The 23,202-nt window shown below is 39.1% G+C and overlaps 1 protein-coding gene across 7 annotated transcripts in view; it reads right to left on the reverse strand.

The window, feature by feature from the left end:
• Positions 1 to 23,202, reverse strand: part of igsf9bb (immunoglobulin superfamily, member 9Bb) — a 153,170-nt gene that overhangs the window by 52,246 nt on the left and 77,722 nt on the right. For 6 of the 7 annotated variants that reach the window (XM_037545910.1, XM_037545909.1, XM_017698557.2 and 3 more), the window contains exons 5-6: positions 13,038 to 13,155; positions 4,884 to 5,025 (exon numbers count right to left, since the gene is read on the reverse strand). In XM_037545910.1, the coding sequence (XP_037401807.1) occupies positions 4,884 to 5,025; positions 13,038 to 13,155 (260 nt within the window). Of the gene's footprint in view, positions 1 to 4,883; positions 5,026 to 13,037; positions 13,156 to 20,546; positions 20,634 to 23,202 lie in introns of those variants that run through there. The other variant, XM_037545914.1, reaches the window with a different exon arrangement.

Raw genomic sequence — 23,202 nt, forward strand, 5'->3', positions numbered from 1 at the left:
GAACCGCTTTCCTCTCCTGAGGTGCCTGACGGTTTGCCAGAACCTTTTCAGTGCCTGTCGACAGTCTTTCTCCATGGCCTTCGGGTACCCATCTTTTGCCTCCAGAGTCCCACAAGCCAACCAGGCCCGATAGGACTCTTTCTCCTTGAAAGCTTGATGACTTCTTTTACCCGAAGTGTCCACCAGTGGGTTTGGGGACTCAATGTCACCGGCCTCCCTCGGTATGCAGTCGAAACTCTGCTGGATGTGGGAGTTGAAGATCTTTCTGGTAGGTTCCTCTGCCAGACGTTCCCAACAGACCCTCACAACTCGTTTGGGTCTGCCAGGTCTGTCCAGTATTTTCACCTGCCATCTGATCCAACTCACTAATAGGTGGTGATCGGTTGACAGCTCCGCTCCTCTCTTCACTCGGGTGTCCAAAATACATAGTCGCAAATCCGATGACACAACTATGAAGTCAATCAACAAACTGTGGCCTAAGGTGTCCTGATGCCATGTGCACTTATGCACACCTTTGTGTTCGAACATGGTGTTCGTTATAGACAGACTGTGGTGAGCACAGAACTCAGATCGGGGAGGCCGTTCCTCCCAATCACGTCCTTCCAGTCTCACTGTCATTGCCCATGTGAGCATTGAAGTCACCCAGCAAGACAATGGAGTCCCCACAGGGAGCACTTTCCAGTACCCCCTCCAGGGTCTCCAAGAAGGCCGGGTACTCCGAGCTGCCATTCGGTGCATAAGCACAGACAACAGTCAGAGCCAGTTCCCCGACTCGAAGGCACAAGGAAATAATCCTCTCATCCAACGGAGAAAACCCCAATGTACAGGCGCTGAGCCAGGGAGCTATGAGTAAGCCCGCTCCTGCCCGACGCCTCTCACCCTGGACAACTCCAGAGTGGAATAAAGTCAAACCCCTCTCCAGAGAGTCTGTTCCAGAGCCCCTGCCATGTGTTGAGGTGAGCCCAACTATATCTAGTTGGTATCTCTCAACCTCACACACTAGCTCGGGCTCTTTCCCTGCCAGAGAGGTCACGTTCCATGTTCTGAGAGCCAGTTTCAGTAGCCGAGGATCGTAACGCCAAGGCCCCCGCCTTCGGCTGCCACCCGATCCACATTGCACCAGACCCCCATAAGTACCTCTCCAACGGGTAGTGGGTCCATGGGAGAGTGGACCCATGTAACTCTTTCGGGCTGAGCCCACCCATGGGTAAAGGCCCGGCCACCAGGCGCTCGCCAAGGAGTCCCTCCCCCAGGCCTGGCTCCAGGATGAGGCCCTGGTAACCCTGATCCGGGCGAGGGAAACTGGGTCTTGTTCTTTATCATCATGGAGGTTTTGGAGACATATTTGAGACATATTTAATTATTATTCTAATATTTCATAATAACTGAGAAGGATACAAACCATTGAGAATGAACATTAAATAAAATTAATATCCAGAATGCCTCATATTCAGAAAGCAGTGACCAAACCTCACCAATCAGATAGCTCTTTACAGTTTATTTATGGGATAAGGTATTTTTACCATGAAATAAACAAGTCATAACTTCTCACTTTGATGTCCAGTTTATGACATTGCAATCTACATTGTATAAAATATTATTGAATGACAGCCATCAATAAGACTAACATGAGTGATACCAAACTTTTGAACGATTGTGTGGAAGTAAATCATATATCCTCACATGACTATGATTGAAAATATTTACATCACTATATATGTAAAATTAGTTATTGATTCTTTTTGATCAAGGCCTTTCGGGGACCGCTCTACCTAGTGGCTCTGTATTGTCAGTTCATCTATTCCCCTGTATATCACTGCTGTGACCTGGCATATTATAATTTTCTTTATCAGTTTAACTAAAACCCCACATTTTTATTCTCAAAGGAGAACTCCACATCTTGCTATTTGTACTGCACTGAGAAATATAGTTTGTCTAAACTGACTATAGAATAGAATAACATCAAACTCAAACCCACCTGCTCCCCATTATACAGACTTGACTAAATCAGGCACATCAAACAGCTAGCATTTAAGTATTCAGTAATGCAGTGTCAAATTAAAATAACTGTAGAGACTGAGAAAGAAATGTGTGAGGAAGCTCAGAGGTGTGTATGATCGTGAAGCGACAAGCTCAGTGACACACTGACACACGTATACAATGTGAAGATGAGTGAGAAATGCATAAGCAGCGCAACAATCCAGCAATACAACTCCACTAAAGTCAGTCACGCTTCTGTGGAGTGCAGCTCAGTGCTCATGCAGATGGAAATAAATCAGCTAGATTTTCAGCTCATATAAGATGGAATCCATTAATAGCACAATTCACTTTAAAAAATCTACATTTAAACATGACATCCTGCATGTACATCTATTATTAGACTTTTAAAGTGAGAGATACAGTCATTTATAAAGAACAGACTTCTTAATTGCACCTTAAAAATTGCATTAAAGGGAAACTCCTGCCAAAATCTCTTGTAAATCTACAGCAAGGGCAAGTGGTCTCCAAAGTGGGATTTCCCTTTCTGATTATGTCTATTGAAACTAGAAGAAGCTTTCAGGAAACTATAAAGCATGCTGGGGCAGATACTTAAGGGTATGTTGATCAGATTTTTTTTCCTTGCTAGCTGGCCAGTGCAGAAGGAATCCATATAGCTGTTACTGGTACGAAGCCACATATCATGTCTGTATTTGTTAGCCTCTACACTGATGGTTACACTAGCATTGAAGATTTCTTTATCGCTGTAAGGATGTTCTCAATGGTTGCATCATATATTCACATAAGATTAAGCCGCTGAGCCTGAGGGAGCCTTGTGTGCTATAGAATATTATATAACACAACAAATAACACGAAGCTCTAGTTTTAGGCTAGATTGCCCCATTAACAGAGCAGTACAAGTTCATACATTCTTTAAACATATATGCGGTTCTAGGAAAATCAATGTAAAACTTTTACATTACAGTGCATCCGGAAAGTATTCACAGCGCTTCACTTTTTCCACATTTTGTTATGTTACAGCCTTATTCCAAATTGAATTAAATTAATCTTTTTCCTCTAAATTCTACACAAAATACCCCATTGTGACCATGTGAAAAACGTTTTCTCGAGAGTTTTGAAAATTTATTAAAATTAAAAAACAAAGAAATCATATTTACATAAGTATTCACAGCCTTTGCTTAATACTTTGTAGAACCACCTTTGGCAGCAACTACAGCCTCAAGTCTTTTTGAATATGATGCCACAAGCTTGGCACACCTATCTTTAGGCAGTTTTGCCCATTCTTCTTTGCAGTACCTCTGAAGCTCCATCAGGTTGGATGGGAGACGTCTGTGCACAGCCATTTTCAGATCTCTCCAGAGATGTTCAATCGGATTCAAGTCTGGGCTCTGGCTGGGCCACTCCAGGACATTCACAGAGTGGTCCTGAAGCCACTGCTTTGAGATCTTGGCTGTGTGCTTCGGATCGTTGTCCTGCTGAAAAATGAACCGTCGCCCCAGTCTGAGGTCAAGAGCGCTCTGGAGCAGGTTTTTATCCAGGATGTCTCTGTACATTGCGGCATTCATCTTTCCCTCTATCCTGACTAGTCTGCCAGTTCCTGCTGCTGAGAAACATCCCCATAGCATGATGCTGCCACCACCATGCTTGACTGTAGGGATGGTATTGGCCTCGTGATGAGCAGTGCCTGGTTTCCTCCAAACATGACGCCTGGCATTCACACCAAAGAGTTCAATCTTTGTCTCATCAGACCAGAGAATTTTGTTTCTCATGGTCTGAGAGTCCTTCAGGTGCCTTTTTGCAAATTCCAGACGGGCTGCCTTGTGCCTTTTACTAAGGAGTGGCTTTCGCCTGGCCACTCTGCCATACAGGCCTGATTGGTGGATTGCTGCAGAGATGGTTGTCCTTCTGCAAGGTTCTCCTCTCTCCACGGAGGAACGCTGGAGCTCTGACAGAGTGATCATTGGGTTCTTGGTCACCTCCCTGACCAAGGCCCTTCTCCCCCGATCGCTCAATTTAGACGGCCGGCCAGCTCTAGGAAGAGTCCTGGTGGTTCCGAACTTCTTCCATTTACGAATGATGGAGGCCACTGTGCTCATTGGGACCTTCAACGCAGCAGTAATTTTTCTGTATCCTTCCCCAGATTTGTGCCTCGAGACAATTTTGTCTCGGAGGTCTACAGACAATCATGCTTGGTGTTTGCGCTCTGACATGCAGTCAACTGTGGGACCTTATATAGACAGGTGTGTGCCTTTCCAAATCATGTCCAATCAACCACAGGTGGACTCCATTTAAGCTGTAGAAACATCTCAAGGATGATCAGTGGAAACAGGATGCACCTGAGCTCAATTTTGAGCTTCATGGCAAAGGCTGTGAATACTTATGTAAATATGATTTCTTTGTTTTTTAATTTTAATACATTTTCAAAACTCTTGAGAAAACTTTTTTCACATGGTCACAATGGGGTATTTTGTGTAGAATTTTGAGGAAAAAGATTAATATAATTAAATTTGGAATAAGGCTGTAACAAAACAAAATGTGGAAAAAGTGAAGCGCTGTGAATACTTTCCGGATGCACTGTACATAGAGGTTCTTTAAACTTTTTCAAAAGGTTCTTTACTCTTTACTCTCATTTTCAGAATAATGTGTTTTTTAAGAACCACCCTTTCAAAGGTTATGTAGAGAACCAAAAGTGGTAATTCTATGGCATTGCTCCAAAGAACCCTCTTAGCACCTTTTTTCGAGACTGATGGTACTGATGGTAAACCTGAATGAGGATGGGCAGTGCACAGTGTATGGACAGTGATATACATACAATATTGCATGGCTACAGCAGGGGTCACTGACAGTGAGGTATGGTACAGTAATGAACCCGATCATAACTTTACTTCTTGAAGAAGACATTATCTTCCTCCCAGAACCAGGTGTACGTCAGGTTGCCAGGATACGCCTCGGCCTGGCAGGTGAAGAATGCATCCTGGGATATGTTTACAGTTATGTTCTCTGGAGGGGACACGATAAATGGAGGTCCTGCAAGCCAAAATGAAAACACGTAATAAACCAAGAGGTCTTGTCTTATCAGGTTTGGTCATGTCTGAGGTTGAAGGTTAAAGACAGAACAGTGTTAAAATTGTTTTTACACATAAATCATTCATAACACATCTTTATGACATTGACAGGCTGTGAGCTCTCGGACACTGTGAATCAATCAACACAATAAAATCTGTCAAGGTTTGAGGTTCCATGCTACACATTCATAAAGACAGCTACACTTCCCTTCACAGAAGTAAATAAACCAGACAGATCATTCATAAACCTACCCGTCAGTGACAGATCCAGAATATGATTTAATAAATTCATGATTAGAATTAGATTAGAGATTGATATTTGAATTATTATAGTTATTGATGCAATTGATTATAACAATAATGCAAATCATCGCTGTCTAAAGAAAAACAAGTATCTCCAAAATAGTCACTTTACAGAAGAAGGCGTAGAACATATTTGATCTTGCCATGGAAGAGATTCAGGAGACTCTGAGGTTTGTAGAAATAATGATGGTTTTATTAAAAAATGAGCACTCAGTATATCTGCCTTAGTCTCACCCCAATCTGAACAGCAGCTCAGACACACAGTTTTTATCCTATGCCACTGACCCCCCACCCCCAGTAGAGTCACACAGAACAGAGTGGGACATTTGAATCCTGTTGTAAATACCTTACTTTCTGCCCCAGGATATCCTATTTAGGGGGTGTTGTAAGACCATTTGGTGTAACTGTTCAAACCATAAGAACAGAAATGGAGGTGGCTTCTTAAACCCTTCAGCATTAATACTGTTGGTAACACTTTACAATACTGTTTCGTAGTTAATAAGTAACTAATCAAGAACTAAGCAGGAATGAATGAGTAGTGCTGCATTAACAGTTAAATAACTACTCTTAACTACCAAGGACTACTAGTTAACTGTTCAGTAAGTAATAAAGAACTAATGATTAGGGTAGTTCTCTATTAACTAAGCAAACTACTGAATCTCATAGAGAATTACTTTGTAACTATGGTTTCTTAGAATAACTACTCATAAATGAATGATCAATTCGACAATAATTGCTCAACAGCTGAGTCTGACAAGGTTCCTGCTGAACTACTAACTGATGTAGTTTATTCCAACACTTCAGTGAAACAGTAGTGACATACACTACACAGTATACAGTCTCTACACCATAATGGATTATACTCTCCATTTCTATTCACAAAAACAGGTATTCTTAAAAAAGCCTGTGACATCACACCACACAGTACTGACTGATGTTCCTCATGTGTTTGTTTTGATGAGAAACCTTAAAATGCTAATGCACTCTCATCTTTAGAAAAGAAAACACAGTTCTTTTCTGCAGGAGCAGATGTGACAGTATTTCTCCTTTAATGTCCTCTGAGGGCAGGGACAGTTGAAGAGAGGGCTCACAGAAATATCAGAATGTGTATGTGTCCTGCCTTCAAATTCACTTGGTTCTACATATTACCACGTGATTATGTAATTACTGTCTGTTAGATAATGAATAAGGTGCTGTTGTTCTTCATCAAGAGCTAATGATGATCTGGAACAATATAAAATGAAGCAATGGTAACTCTTTATTAATGAACTAGGAGTTATTGATGATGAGGAACAGTATAAAATGAAACACATGGTAACTCATTACTAATGAACTAGGAGTTAATGATGATCAAGAACAGTATTATAAAGTGAAACACATGGTTACTCATTACTAACGAACAAGACGTTAATCATGATCTGAAACAGTATTGTAAAGTGAAATACATGGCAGTTCATTATTTATTAACTAGGAGTTAATCATAATCAGGAAAAGTATTATACAGTGAAATACAGTAACTCACTATTAAAGAACAAGGAGTTAATGATGATCATGAACAATATTATAAAGTGAAACACATGGTAACTCACTATTAATAAACTAGGAATTACTCATGGTCAGGAACTGTATTAAAATCAAACTACATCAGAAGTAAAAACCCCTAAGAAATGATATACTGTAGTACAAGTTGTTTATTGACTCCTTTTTTATTAGTGAACAGTCAAAACATGAAAACATTCCTGGGTTAGCTAGCTATATCACTGAAAATAATACACCCAAACAAAATGAAATCAAAATTTGTCATTACCACTAAAAGAGAAAGTATGAGCACTGAGACCAGTCACAGTATATTCTGCTAGTACATTACTTACACATATTTTTGTTTTATATCTGAGGCACAAAGTTTTACTGCCTATTAGCTTAGCTCACATTAGCTAAATTAACTAGCTAGCTAACATGCATTCATAACAGAACGGCAGCAACTTTAGGATTAATAAAGCACTAACATGCTTATGAATCTGAAACAACATGATAAAACAGACATTGTACAAAAAGACCATACATACTTAGCTCAGATTAGTTAGAAAGTCAGCTAATTGCGTTTCTAGTTCATAATAATGAGTTACCACGTGTTTAATTTTATATTGTTTCTGATAATCATTAACTCCTAACGAAGAACAGCAACATCTCAATCATTATCTGACAGACAGTAATTACAATCACTTGGTAATATGTAGAACCAAGTGAATTTGAAGGCAGGACACATACACATTCAGATATTTCTGTGAGCCCTCTCTTCAACTGACCCTGCCCTCAAAAGGACATTAAAGGAGAAATACTGTTCAGAAGAAACAGTGACACATTTGCTCCTGCAGAAAATAACTTTTTTTTCTTTTCTAAAGATGAGAGGTAAGCAGACGGATCTACTGACTACTGAAGTATTTTAGCATTTATCCCATTTGTAGACTAATGTACAAGCTGGTTCACATGGCCAAATATGAAGATTTACATTAGACTTTTAAGGTTTCTGATCAGAACAAGCACACGAGGGACACCAGTCATTACAGTGTGGTGTGATGTCCCAGCCTTCTCTGAGGATACCTGTTTGTGTGTATTTCACTACTCTTAGAAGCGTTGCAATAAACTATATTAGTTAGTAGTTCAGCAGGAACCTTGTCAGACTCAGCTATTGAGCAATTATTGTTGAATTGATCATTAATTTATGAGTAGTTATTCTAAGAAACCATAGTTACTGAGTAATTCTCTATGAGACTCAGTATTTATTGTTAATAAAGAACTACCTTAAGCATTAGTACATTATTATCTACTGAGTAGTTAACAAGTAGTCCTTGGTAGTTAAGGGTTGTTACTTAAGCATTAATGCAGAACTACTTATTTGTTCCTGCTTAGTTCCTGATTAGTTACTTATTAACTATGAAACAGTATTGTAAAGTATTACCATGCTGTTTAATAATGAATAACAAAACAAAGGAAAATAAACAGGAAACTAGAAAAAACCTTTTAATCTAAGTTAATGTAAAGAGATATTATTTCAAATGATTTTAGAGTATTTATATTGGTCCATTTATCACAAAATGTTCACACAATCTAAAGGAGAGCTCTTGAGCGTTGAAGTAATATAGAAAAATAAAAATTGCCAAAATGGAGATACATGGTTTTCTTTGGACAGCAAAGATATACAGCTGCATACACAAAATGTTCTGTTGATTTACAAAGTGGAAAGTTAACACGTCCTCTACATGGAAGAAACTTAAATGTGTCCCTTTTTCAACTGTTCTTTGCCAAATTTTCTGGCACTCAAAACACCTGCTTTATGGAGTCACATCTTTTTTTTCTGTCTTCCTCTCAATTCTTATTGAAAAACTACTTTGATGTAGGATGATTACAGGCCATTTTCTGTCATATTTGAGAACAACATGAATTAAAAATGTCAGTGTTAAAATGTCCACTGTTATATTTTAAGAAACGTGGGTTAAAATACACACTATTAGAAACAGGAGACAAACTGTGAGATGGACACAATGCAACCAAAAATGTAGTTGTTACATATCATGACGTCATTTTACCCCAGGAAGTGTTATGACAGAATCTGATGAACAAAAACTTGACATGAGTGTTCTTCACTTAACAGTGAAGCTGACAAAAGTCAAGTGTTGCTTGTTCGACTAAGCCTATATAAATGTGTATGTAGGATTATATCAGCTGTCATGAAGGTCATATAGCCTTATGAACAATACCCACAGTCATCAGACAGCAGGGCCTTTTTTTTGCTGCATACACAGTCAGAGGCACGTTTAAATCATAATTTGTTTCCACTGCAATGTCTAACATCGTCCATATTGTGCAACTCTACTGCAGATGTTGTAGAAAATTCTCTGTGTATTTGTACCATAGTACAATAACAAACAGTAAGTGTTTAGTAAGCTAATATGGGCAGTGCCAGAATGTACCTCACAGGCCACAGATTGGGAACAGACGCTGGATTTGAATATCAATAGCTGAGGTGATGATCAGAGTCACCCCCACCGTGTGTGTGTGTGCGTGTGTGTGTGGCTGTGTGTGGCTGTGTGTGGCTCTTTGTTGGTCTCTCTACAGATCTCACTTTAACCCCTACCTGAGGGCCTCACCTTGGCTGGCAGCGGCAGTAGAGAGAGAGAGGGATTATGAGGCCCAGAGAGTGCTAGCCCTGCGGATGCCACACTGTGCAGTCGAGCAAAGAAGCTACAGATGCTCCATGTCTTACTATACAACATAGTGCTCCACTCAAACAAACACGTAAACACTCCAGCCAAAAGGCACTTTAAACACTCACACCCGCTAACACAAACATATGGACACATGCACTATAACACATGTACAAAATAGCAGCACAAGAGAACTCTTGCAATAACAGATCTCTGAGGATGAGTCATTATCTTATAGTTTGTCATTAGCAGAAAGAATAATAGTTTCAAAAATGTACCTACCCAAATACACCTTAGCCGCCTTGCATTTTTTTTCTCAATCCACAATTCCTAAAGGAAATATTTCTGAGGATATATGAGATATTTTCCACTTGTATTAGGAAGGGGAAAGGCCAAAGAAAATAAAAACAAAAAAACTGCTTTCTAAAACTGGAGTTCAAAATAGAGACAATCGCCCAAGGCCTGGTAGACCACCAAAACCTAATCTGGTGTTTCTGTACATCCTTCCACTGTGAGAAGACAATGCTATGAGTCTGAAAGGATGTGTAGCTGTCAAGGAGCTGTTACCAAGAAAATGAATAAACAAACAAGACGAAAATTTGCTAAGCCAACAAAAAGGCTTCTGGTGTTCTAAGAACAATGGACTGTCCACCCCAAAGTACAGACCTTAACATTACTGAATGTGTTTGGGATCACTTGGATCATGAGAAGCAGAAAAAGCAACAAACTTCTGAGACTGAACTTTGGAGGTGTGAAAAAATATCCCTGCAGATTTCTTTGAAAAACTGAAACCAAGTCTAAAGAATGTAAGAATGCAAGCTGCAATAAAGGCAAAGAATGGACACATTCACTATTGAAAAAAATGTATTATATGTAGTTGTTTAGACTTCTATAATTATCTATTTTTTTCTTAGCGATGGTAAAAAATTAATCATTTATCTTTATGGCTGTTTTGACTGAAATGTTAAATTAATGAAAGGGTGGTGCCATCACTATGTTAATTTGCTTAAAGAACTTTTCTTCATTCAGAAATTCAGAAGATCTAGTGACATTCATGGAGTTAAATCAGACAAATGTATTAGGACATTTTTTGCACTTTAATTTACTGTGTGATGGGGTGACCTTCAAAAATGATATGCGTTCTTAGTTCAGACTCAAGAGTTCTTATCTGAGCTTGTTGCCAACTACAAATTGACACATGACTCCAGAGGTCTACAGAGGGTCATAGAGTCGCCACTGGTTGAGTCTGACATTCACCCTTGTTGTGACATGCTGTCTTTTCATTCCTAGTAAACACTGCTGAGTGTCTTGAGACTGTCCTTAAGATTACCTACTGAATGAATCTGTGCTAGAGTGCATGCTTGGACAGCGTGTGTTACATAAGCCTGAGAGTGAATGAATCTCCACTCACACACATCGCCTCGGCTCAACCCTTCTTTGGCTCAACAGCATAATGTGCTTAGCCATCTCCATCCCTCTGGCCCCTCTGTGTGCTGGAATCCCACAAGAAAGCAGCCGGCTGCAATTACTTCTTTGTCATAACTTTGTCATGCTAGCTAGTGCATCATGACATCAAAATAAGTGATGCTTCTGGCACTACTGTCTTGAAGATAGAGATGTAGGTGGCAAATTTTTGAAAGAGGCATGTCTAAATTGCATACTAAACCTCCTTTACCTAGCTGACAGTACACAAGACTAAACCAGCTGAGGTTTCAGTTGCACATGGCCTGTAGTGCTGGTAATCTCTCAGATGTAACAGTGATGGTGAGAGGTCTTTTAGAGGAGAGATTTGGGACTGGACATGACTGGTATGTTTTTAGCTGACAAAAATGACTGATTTTAAGGTTTTTAAGGTTTCATAGAAAATCTCTCTTTAAATGTAATGCCTATAATGATAACCATATTAGGGCAGATACAATTAATCAATAAAATTGATTACTAAATAAAAAAGAATCAATTAAAGTGTACATGCATAATTAATCAGCTTAGTGATAAGCAATTTAAGTGATTCACAGTTCCTTATAAAGCTGGTAACTTCACGCTAGCTCGATTTTAAGAAGCACTAGTGGAAATTAGCATCATCATACCGGTTCTAATAAGGCTGCTTATAAAGTGAGTCTTTCTGCTATAAAATGATGCACGTGGCCATGACATGTTTATGAAAACATTGTCTCAAAGTAGCAGTAAAGTTTTCTTAAAATGGCGTTTAAAATGACTTTACATTTGCTGATACCTGCAGATACACTAAAAATGCACATTTTAAATTACATTACTGTTACGTCTGACAAGAAACAGAGGCTGATGCATTTGTGCATTCTCTGCCACAGTGTTCGATTTGCATAGAAAGTATATTCAAAGCCTTCATTTTTAGCTTTATTTTAGAATATTTGTAGGATCTGCATTGTATATTATTAATAAGCTCGTTTGAGCCCACAGATTACTGGATTAATTGGCAAAGTAGTTGCTAGATTACTCAATTTCTTATATAATTGATAGTGACAGCCCTACACTGTACATGCTTACAGGCACTACTGGCACTCTTGATTGGCTGATCAAGATTGTGAGGTACTTCAACATGTTATTTAGAGCTTAGTTAAGTTTTAAGGTCAGGTTATAAGGTTAGAGTTTAGTTTTTTGAGTTTCTATAATTTTCGAAATGATATCAGCTGAGCTTATCGACTACCAGAATTTTTATTTTTAATCAGTAAGGGTTACACTATTTTCTTATTGCTCCTGACCTTGTTTGGACTGCATGCAATGCTCTCGTGCACATATCTTCCACTCTTCAATCCATAGAGAGACCAGACTTCAGTGGAAACCCTCTACACTCAACCAGTAACAGCACAGTGCATTATAGCAACACTAGACTTTACTCTTGACAAACATCACCTACTCTGGAGGAACGTTCCAACACAAGATTAATTTATTGGTTACATCTATGTACAGAATAAAAAGTGTATAAGTCTATTCATATACAATCAGCAACTATATTCTGTAGAAGGTCTCAGTAATTAACTGGGGATGTGTAGAGATCATTGTGTCAGAGTGGTGATCCTGATATTCATGTGAGTGAGGGAGCTCTCCTTCAGTCAGTTCTGAACTCTCTCATCCACTTTCACACAGCCAACATACTGTGCCCAATTAGCTACTGCCCTACAGCTCTACTGCGCAGACACTGTGGAGCATGTTATAGTGACAGAAACACACACATGCACAATTTGCTTAAATGTTAGTGTCACCCCCATTTCCGTAGCTTAGTTTTGAATTTCTACCCAGTTGCTTACATAATTGGTGATGTATTTCAAAACCTAATGCATAATTGCACAATACAATAATAATTATTATAAACCATAGCCAAATGCCAATGTCAATATTTTATGTTTTCCATCATCCTGGGGACATCTGGTCCACACACACACACAAACACACACACTTAAAGTAAGATTTGAAATCCTGTTGGCTCTACCTTGGACGAGTAGGCGTGTGGTATGGATGGCCTCTCCCTGCACGCTGTAGGCCCTGCACGTGTACGCTCCTCTGTCCTCTCGGCTAATAGACAACACAGTCAGACTGCCATCACTCACCTGTGGACACACAGCATGTTCTCATCATCACTACACACACAAAGTGGCCTCTTACTGTACACCTAAGTGAACAATTTTCTATTCACACTCAGCATCTGTGCTGTAGTGTCAATTTCTCTTATCTCGAAATTTGTGCCTTTATAGCAGAAGGAAAAAATGTTCTTAACTTTGAATGGAACAAAATGTTTTTCTTTTATTCTGGAGTTAATCTGGAGCATTTCTAATGTTCTGTTTATCATACAATTTTAACACAGTATAAATGGTAGCTGGCATTTTCAAATTCTGCAAAAAAATAAAGAGAAGCAAGCTTTTGTTCCAACAACAATATTCACAATCACTGCATACTGTTAGGCTACAATTCTGTGTACAATAAAATCCATGTTCTTTGTTTTTGCAATTACTTACAAGTTTTAAATTTAAACAAACATTGTTAAAAATAAATGGTTCCTGACATCAGCTAAAATGTTCAACTGAACAGTAGAACATACTTGTGATGGTTAACTGGGTTACCATAGCAACAGCCCCCACTGACATTGAGGGCTAAAAAGGTTTTGTTGTTTGTTCATTTATTGATTTATTTCATGCAAACCATAGCAAGACACTAGTATTGTCATATCTGAATATAACTGAACATTTAAACATGTTGGGTGAGGTAATATCTACATTAATACCAATTTTTTTGTATTTAACATCGATTCTACAATAAGTTGCACTGGTTCTTTTATTTCACAAAAATTAACCATCAACTTACATAATATCCCTGTGTTTGCTCCCACACATACTTCTGAGTTAGGAACAGTCACAAAATAATAGCTTTACTATTATTATACTGTATTAATCCCCCCCCAAGTCACATCATTTACAATATTGTTCTTTTAAGAACCATACAGTAACATTTTTTTATAAAATCAGAAGTGGCTCCTCTATGGCCTCGCTCAAAGAACCCTTTCAGTATCACAACTTTTCAAGAGTGTATTTATTGTTTATATTGGGGTTTTTAGCACTTTATCCACATCAACACTGCAAGGGTACAAGGATGTAATTTTCCATCATAAACCTCATCAGAAGCAGCTGTATTATATAAGCAGCACAACTACATAACTTTCAGGTGTGTGTACAGTTCACAAAACCTGGCACATAAAACACTTTGTTACATGGTCCGTATGTCAATGAAACATTTTGTAAAGAGCATCATGTCTGTCATTATATCATAGCACAAAAAGGGCCCCACTACCATGAGGCGAGGAGCAAAGAGAGTGAGACAGCATAGCTGAGATCAAACAAACCAGGCCACTCCATCAGAGACTTAAAGATCAATGTGCTCCTGTTCTCTCTCGCCTCGCGCCCACACATGCACCATTTCCTTTTTATTACTGCCCCCTCCTGCTGCCACTGTACCACAGTTCTGAGACCACTCCCCCATAATCAAACACACTCTAGAGTCTCCTGCCTTATCAGACACATTGGTCCCAGTAGAACTAGAAGGACCACTGCACATCTCCCAATACCCGATAATGAAGAGCATACTTACTACCATGACCTTTTCACTCCTGAATGGAATTCCTTTCAGAAGGCAATTAACAATTTATAGTAGTGTTAAATATGCTTGCAGAGATTCCTGTTAACCTACAAATTCTTTCAACACAAAACATAAGACAGGCCATCATTATTTATCATTAAAGGCTTTGCCTACACATGAAAGTGTTTCCAGTTCGTCTGCCCATTAAAATTACGACACTATTCTCTTGATGCCTCTTAAGCCCCAAGAGATGAATAAAAATCTGTGTTTCTGAGAGAATTTAGGTTGAGGTTCTAAGCCATACTGTATGAATTCGTGGAAAGTTAGCAGACGTGGATCTGAATAATTGATTCATTTTAAATATACTCATGTTTCTGCTGCAAGTGGTGCAGATAGAGAGAGTGATGCTAAAGTGAATCACCTGTTTCTTTCTCTCTTTCTCTTCTCTATGCATATTCAGCTTGTCTTCATTTGATCTAAGACCTCTTCCATTGCACTCCAACACTTACAAGTGGGGTTAAATATGCTTGGAGGAAAAACATCCCATCTTCATGGTGGTCCCAGGCTCTGTAAATGGACATACCAGGGCTGTAACCACGTATTATTTTATTAATAATTTTCGATAATAGCAGAGAAATCGTTAAGTTGAATTTATCTTTTTTTCTTTTGATTTTGTATTCACGAGAGTTCTGCGCTCTGATCTGAAACGCCAGCCCTGACAGCAGTGAGGGAACCACCATCATCTGAAGCAGCATTTTCATTCTTACAGTTTAATTGCTGTGAAGTCTTTTTATACCAAGTTGTTTTCATGAATGTAACGCATTGAAACCTTCATGTCAAGTCAAATGAGTTTACATTCATCTAGTAGTAACACAGTTATACTTTTTCATTTAGCTGGCTTGACTCAAAGTCACAGACATGGTTTAAAAGCCAATTCTGCTAAAGAAGCTTATTTACAGCTATAGCTCATGCTGTAGCACTAGATAAGAAAACTAGCTAGAAATTGTTTCCTATCTGAAGCTGACAAAAAGGAAGGACTCTGAGGAACCCAACAAGGGTAATGCTAGCTAGCTAGATAGCTTCAGTGTTAACAAATGCATGTTAATATTCACTCGTCTCATTAGACCAGCATTTGCTGTTATTGTCTAGGCAGTATGAGTCTTTTGGGGTGCATGGCTGTATTTGTTTGTCTGCTGAGTTCCACAACAGCTGTCAAAGTTGGTGAGTATGGTCTTCAAGCAGAATCAGAGGAGAAACTGTGAAACTGGTGTCAGATTGGGATAAAAGGACATTGTTTTAAGACAAGAGGCCGCATTGTCCTCTTAAGACTCAGAGGACCATTACAGCTTTTCTCTATTTTTCCTAGACGGTTCTGTGACAATACTTCTTTAAATATGCATGAGGGCCACTCTGGAATAGGCCCATGCAGGTGGAGTTTGTTGTGTGGAAGCAGGATGAAGAGTAGACAGATCACATAGATTCATGTTTATGTAAGTCTCTGCTCGGGAAACAGGAAGCTCTCAGATAAATTATTCACCTCTCCACCAGATTAGACGTTGGGAAAATATAGGCAAGCCACACATATCACAAGCACAGAGATGGATCAAGCACATAAGACTGAGCATGCTGGTCTATGATAAGCTACGTGTGCTTATTTGACTAGATTCTTACTGATAAGCTTGATCTTTACTATGCAGTGTTTAATTTATTGCAAATATGTGTGTTTGAGTTACACAATATACTGTTTGTTTATTGGTAGCATTCTCCTGCAAGTGTGTTGAGTCATCCAATGACATTACATTTGCAGCAGTGAAAAGATGCAGTGACTTGGAGAAAGTATGTGCTAGCCTTCAACTTCTTAGATTTGTGGCACTGTGCGTCATAGTGGGTGGAAATTTTGAATGTTGCTTTAAATCTATTTCAAGGTAGTTTAGACAAAGGAAACAAGTGAGTGAAAGATAGCTCTTGTAAAATATTATTTGATTAAAGTAGAAAGCCATTTATTTATATTTCTACTTGTGTTAAGTACTACATATTTGCTTTTAAAAGTACCTAAGCATAAAAAGTAAATGTACTGTGCAATACTATGGGTATTATAGATATTATAATCTTACATGCTGTTTTAGTTCACATCTAGCACTTCCTATTTTGAGTCTTTGGTTCAAGTACTGGATCATACACATTGTTAGAAATGATGGTACGAACAACGTAACTGTACGCTCAAAAGGTACAACAGTGGATCTAAGGTCCAACTGTGAAACTTGAAAAAGCTTTTTCCAATTTAAAATGAGGTATTTATACATGTTCATAACCTAATGTTGTAAAACAGAACAATAAAATAAAAAGCCTGGAGGTGTGTGGAGTCAATACAACTTAGAATATATAGCTTCAGTGGATTATGGTACAGTTATAATCCATGACTAAAGGTCCTGAGATGTACCCTTGAGGGTACCGCCCTAGTGACAAAAGGGGTACTGAGCCAGTAACAGTTCTGTACCTTTTTTTTTTTCGAGAGAGGATCATACTATCACTCCCCCATCAAAACTTTTGGAAATTGTGTATGCCATTTACAAAGATCCCACACATCACAGGGTGTTAAACTACAAAAGCTCATCAGAGGTGCCCAGGCCTAGCTGCAGTTGCTACAATTGGAAAATCAGAATGTATAGGTATGATTTTGTGAAAGATGCACTATGATTGGTCTGCTGAAATATGAAACAGCATCACATTCTTTTGGTTATTTTAATAAATACAGTTTTCTGGTCATAGTAGCAAGAAATGATGCATTTGTGTAGAACAAAGTAAAAAAGATAATATTTTACTCTGAAATGTAAAGAAAGTCACAAATAGAAATTCTTTAATAAAGCAGTTTAAAACAGTACATTTACTTCATTACTATCCATCACTGTTGCAAGGCATCACATCTAAATCATGATAAATTCACAACAATATTATAATTGAGCGTGTGGTTCAGTTCCTACAGAGGTGTGATGCATACTTTCCATATCCCCAGAGCATAATATGTTCCTGATTCAAACAGCTCAGCTGGAAGTCTCCTGGGCTGACTGCAATTCAGTGATGTCATCTTATATAAGAGCACTACATCTCATGAAGACAGTCAGAGAAAGTCTGAGCTAGAAATTGAACAATACCTCTCTCACACACACAGTCTCCGTAAAACGAGAATGCAGATAAGTGCAGCCCATTTACTCAACAAACAGCAGCAGTCTGAGGCACAGTAATTACTCTAATTACACAGATGGAGGCACACGGCCAGGCTACAGCAGACCCAACAGCGCACAACCACACATACACACATACTCACACTCATGTAGATATGAGCAAACTACAGCCAAGTGTACCACAGCGCACACTCTCAAACAATTAGACCTGACAGAACAGCTAGAATATTGATGAAATTCATCAATCCCTCATTAGTTTGACTGAGCATTGATCCACTAGATCAATTCTGTGCTTTCAAGTACCATTCATTAAAACATTTTTGTCAGGGACAATTAACATATTAGGGTTGTCATAAAGAAACCTTGTAACTCAATGTCAGGACTGGACAGAAGTCAGACAGACACAGATTATAAAGAGGGGTTTTAGAAAAGGGCTTAGACACAAAGTCCGAGTCAGCAAGAGCAAGAAATACAAGTAGTAAGGGAGCATACCAAAAGACGAAGTAGATAAACCAGGCAAAGACCCAAAACCAGAAAACAGTGTCAAAAGCAGAGAGGCAAAACACAGAGACTTAAAACAAGCAAAGGTCAAAACATGAGAAACCACACAGACAAGGAACACTTCATAATGCTAGGGAGCCAGTCAAAAGATTGGCAAAGAACTGAACATAAGGGTGAGTATATATAGGCTGAGGCACAGGTGATAACACTCAGCAATCAGGAGACTGAGAGCGAGGGTAAGTCATGTGACTCTGGTTAGGAGTCATGTGAGAGACAGTAGTATTCGGGGAAATGGAGTCTCGGTCAGCTTGGGAGCCGAAGGGAAGCGTGACACTCAACTATTTCTGTTTTTAATACCATTTGAAAACACTAGCTGCCAATCAATAGAATAGCAATGGTTTAGAATTACTTGTAATAAAATCTTGTTTATGGCCATCACTAACAATTATATTAGCAAACAAAAGGGCAAACAATACAAATAGGTTTAACTGGACAGTAAAGTTCTATGCAGTGCATTTTCCAAGGCTGCTGTTTTATCTTTAGAAGAATGTATATATGGCAAACCTGTGTCCATCAGAATCTTTAAATATGTACTTTGATGTATCTGCAAGGATCTGCAAATTCAGCAATACATTTTCAGAGCTTTTAAAGCTTTTTAAGTTAATGCTTTTTTGCCATGCATGTCAGTATATACCAGAGTTTAATTTGGCCCTATGATTGTGATCATTTCCGTTAGTGATCCTATGGTATCCTATAACTTACTTTGTCATACAAACTGGTCAGATTCATTGACAATGTAAATTTTATTTGACATTTTTAAAAAATTGATAATTAAATTTTATCCAAATAATCATGGCAGCCCTAATCATGTCACATTAACTTACATTCAGGTAAAAAAGTTATTTTCCTTCTGTAAATTTCCATTTCAGGGCCTGGAGTTTTGTTATGACATCAACAACATTTCCAGATCAACCACGGCCACCAACTCAGATGGGCTGTCTTTGTAATTAAGCAATCTGCTTAAAAGTAGATAACTTCAGAAAGTGCACCCAAAGCACTGTTGCTTGTGCCAGGATGGGGCGAGGTGGCAAGATGCATTTAAAAATAGATCACTTGTGTAATCGATTGCAATGTTCTCTGCGGTGCAGCAAGGGAGAGTGTGGAAGGTAAATGCGTAATTGAGCTGTCGTTTGCTAACCTCGACATCCATCTTCAGAAACCATAACATGTGCAGCTTCCAGCCTGCAGTCACTCTCTTACTCTCTCAACTCTGCTTGACAACTGCTTGCACACATCACTGCAGAGCACATCACCAACAGTTACAGTCCTAAGAGAATTTTTTTCAGTCAATTTTACTTGATTGTCAAGGCTATTACTGATTCATTATTACAGGAATGCTACAGACTCTACTGACACTACTGACTAAGAGGCGCAGTGGAGTGGTGGCACAAACTAAACGACTTCTTTCTTTTAAAATGTTACGACTGATTGCCTTTAATTTCATAGACATCAAGCCACATGTCACCTTGGTTGTCTGTGGTAATTAACCACAGACAAAGTTTGTGACTGAACTTGAAGCATTTGCTATGACACCCCAGGAGGCTGCTAGATGCTGCTAGGCCATTGCCGTGGTATCCCAGGTGGTTGCTAATGTGTTGTTAGACCATTGCTATGGTATCCTAGATGGTTGCAAAGGAGTTGCTCTGTCATCTCAGGTATCAGCTAAAATGCTTTTAGGCCATTGCTATGAAATCCCAGGCTGATACTATGGTGCTTATTCTGCCCTCGCTGTACTTGGATGTCCAGTTATGCAGATAGATAACTTCTTCAAAATAAGAGGCAAAAGTTTTCCACCATCGTAGTAGGGTTTATTTGACTCTCTAATGAAGGCACTGTAAAACTACAAACATAAGAAAGAACATAGTACAACACGCATATAGTCACATAATATATATATTTCACGATCTAAATTAAAGCTCCACTGTCTTAAACTGCAGCTGGCATAGCCCCCATAAAAGATAAACAATAGGTAGTATGCATCCCGCTAGCTCGATGCTAACATATAATGGGTTTTCCCATAGACAAGCTAACGCGATTAGCATTGATGAGCGCGACTGCGTAATAACATAAACAAGACTACAAACTACATTACATCACTCTACATGAACTTAGAATGCACTCATACTTACAGGCATATATTTCCCATGCTCTGTGTGAAAAATAACTGAGAACAACAACCTGCGGGACGCCACCAGTTCAGACTCTCTCAACTTGCCTTCCCATTCAACTGCAGAAACTCAGGTCAACCCGCCCACCTGCTCCCCCAGTGGGCCGGTGGCGCTACTGCTCTCCAGCAGTGGCAGCACAGTGCTGCTAGGCCATTGATTCCAGGTGGCTGCTAAGATGCTGTTAAGCTATTGCTATGGTATGCGGGAGATGTTAAGGTGATGGAACGCCTTTGCTTGGGTGTACGAAGTGGTTGCTAAGGTGTTACCGCTATGGTGTCCCAGGTGGTTATTAAGGTGTTGCGTGGCAAATGCTACATTATCCCAGATGGTTTCTAATGTGTTGTTAGTCCTTTGCTATGGCATTTAAGGTGGCTGCTAAGGTGTTGCTATGTTATATTAGGCATCTGCTAAGATGCTGCTAGGCCATTGCTATGGAATCCCAGGCAGCTGCTACGGTGCTGCTAGGTCATTGCCATGGAATCTCAGGTGTTTGCTAAGGTGATGATAGATCATTGCTATGTTAACCCAGGTGGCTGCTAATATGCTACTATAGTGTCCCAGATAGTTGCTGAAGTGTTGCTAGGCCACTGATATGGAATCCCAGGTGGTTGTTATGGTAATGCGTGGCAAATGCTACATTATCCCAGGTGTTTTCTAATGTGTTGCTAGGCTTTTGCTATAGTATCTAAGATGGTCGCTAATATGCATGTTTGTAATGTCTATGAAGGGCAGTGTGAAAGATGTCCTTTATGACATCATTTATGGCAGTTAGACTATTGCATATAGGCTCCTGCAAATCCTGTGAAAAGTTTTGTGGATTTAGCTTGAAAACTGTGAAATACATACATGTGACGTTTACTATCACTCAGCAGATGAGAAAAACACAGAATCCAGTATATGTCATAGTCAGTTTCAGTGTTGTATCGCAATGTCAGTGAATGTTTTCTAGGTCAAGAGGATTTATTTTCCGCACATGAAATGACCACTATTTACCTGAAGTCAAAACATGTGCTCTTGTAATAGTCTCGTACATGATCTCTTCTTTCACAAAGCATTGCTGTCTGTCCATAGACCTCTTTTTAAACTAAACTGCATCATTTTAAAGAATATACATACACAAATACCCCACATATTCACACTTTCAGAATCAAGAAATTGCTCCAGCAACATTGCTCCTTTAAAAAACATAATCTTCAAACATTTTGTTGAAGACATTCACAGTAATCTTTGCCAAGTATTAAAACCTGATCATTATGCTTTAACTTTATAAAACTCCATCCAGCATTAGGATTTTCTCTGTACGAAGCCACTGCCACTGAAGCATGTAATACATTTTATGACAGAGCGTATGTGGCATAGCAGTACAGCGTTTAACCAAAGCCTGCTGTGTTTGGCAAGTGAGAGGCGCTCTGCTATAATTGGAATGATAAGGCATCCTCTCTATAAATACTGTTTGACTTTCACTCTCATCAGCTTCGCCAGCACCTCCCTCTCATCTCAGTTCAACTAAACGTTTGCCGTCATTCAATTGAAACTGCTACACATGGCAATATGGTTCATAACAATACCTCATCTTTCTACAGAAGTGTTCCATTTTAAAGGTTATGGCCTTCTGTAACCACGCTGCCATTTTTCACCTAGTATTCAGCTCTCTGTACAGAAATGGCATTGATCTATGGGCTGCTGCAAATCAAATGCCTTGTCAAGAGAGCAACCTAACCATCCATTACACTGGCGTTCTCTCTGCTGAGCGTACTGTCTTTAAAAACAGATGCATTACATTTAAATGGCCCATATCCCACATTTTCTTACATTTTATGTTCTTCCCTAAGGTCCACTTACATCTGTTACTGTGCGCTCTTGTACCAACAGTTATAATTCACTTTATATAAAAATATTCTAACCTTTCTTTATCCTTTGGAATTTAACAGGCTGTTTATGTTATTGTGTCTTTAAAACTGAGGCAAATGACCTCTTTTCTGATTGGCTGCTCTGTACTGAGCCTAATTCAAAAAGCAGTCTAGACTGAGACACTCATTATAACTTCAAAGTGGAGATGAAAGTCCAGAGTACATTTAGCAGACATACATGTAGGATATATGTAGATGTATGTAGAATGTGACATTCTGAAAATAGGGTTGTTTGGCAGCTTAATTTCCATGTAAGAACCAAACATTTTGAAAGTTTTTGTATAAAAGTGACAAAAATTCAGTTTTCCATAGTTTTCTACTATATGAGCCCTTTTGGTGCAGTCACCGTATGGCATTTAAGGTCGTAAGGGATTGCAAATCATCATTCCCATCCCCTCTGCAGAAACAGGCCCATATTTAGCAACCAATTTCAGGGAGAGGATTCTCTGAAAAAAAAAAAGCTGTCGTACATCCCTCAAGGCTCAACTGACAAAAAATAAAGAGCTTATCACTCCATTCCAGATATCCCACATTGGAATCAATGACTATTGTTTCGGTTGCAGTGACTTCACATAATCACCCAGCGGCGGAAGCAAAGCAGGAGCAAGGGACGGATTTCTGACCCCCGATACAAACGAGCATAGCAATTAGCCGAGGGTGCAGCGGCCAGAGAAAGCAGTGAAAAGAATCACTGCTGAATGTTTAAG

This window comes from Pygocentrus nattereri, chromosome 16 (genome assembly GCF_015220715.1).
Source record: "Pygocentrus nattereri isolate fPygNat1 chromosome 16, fPygNat1.pri, whole genome shotgun sequence".
In the NCBI taxonomy this organism is placed as follows: Eukaryota; Metazoa; Chordata; class Actinopteri; order Characiformes; family Serrasalmidae; genus Pygocentrus; species Pygocentrus nattereri.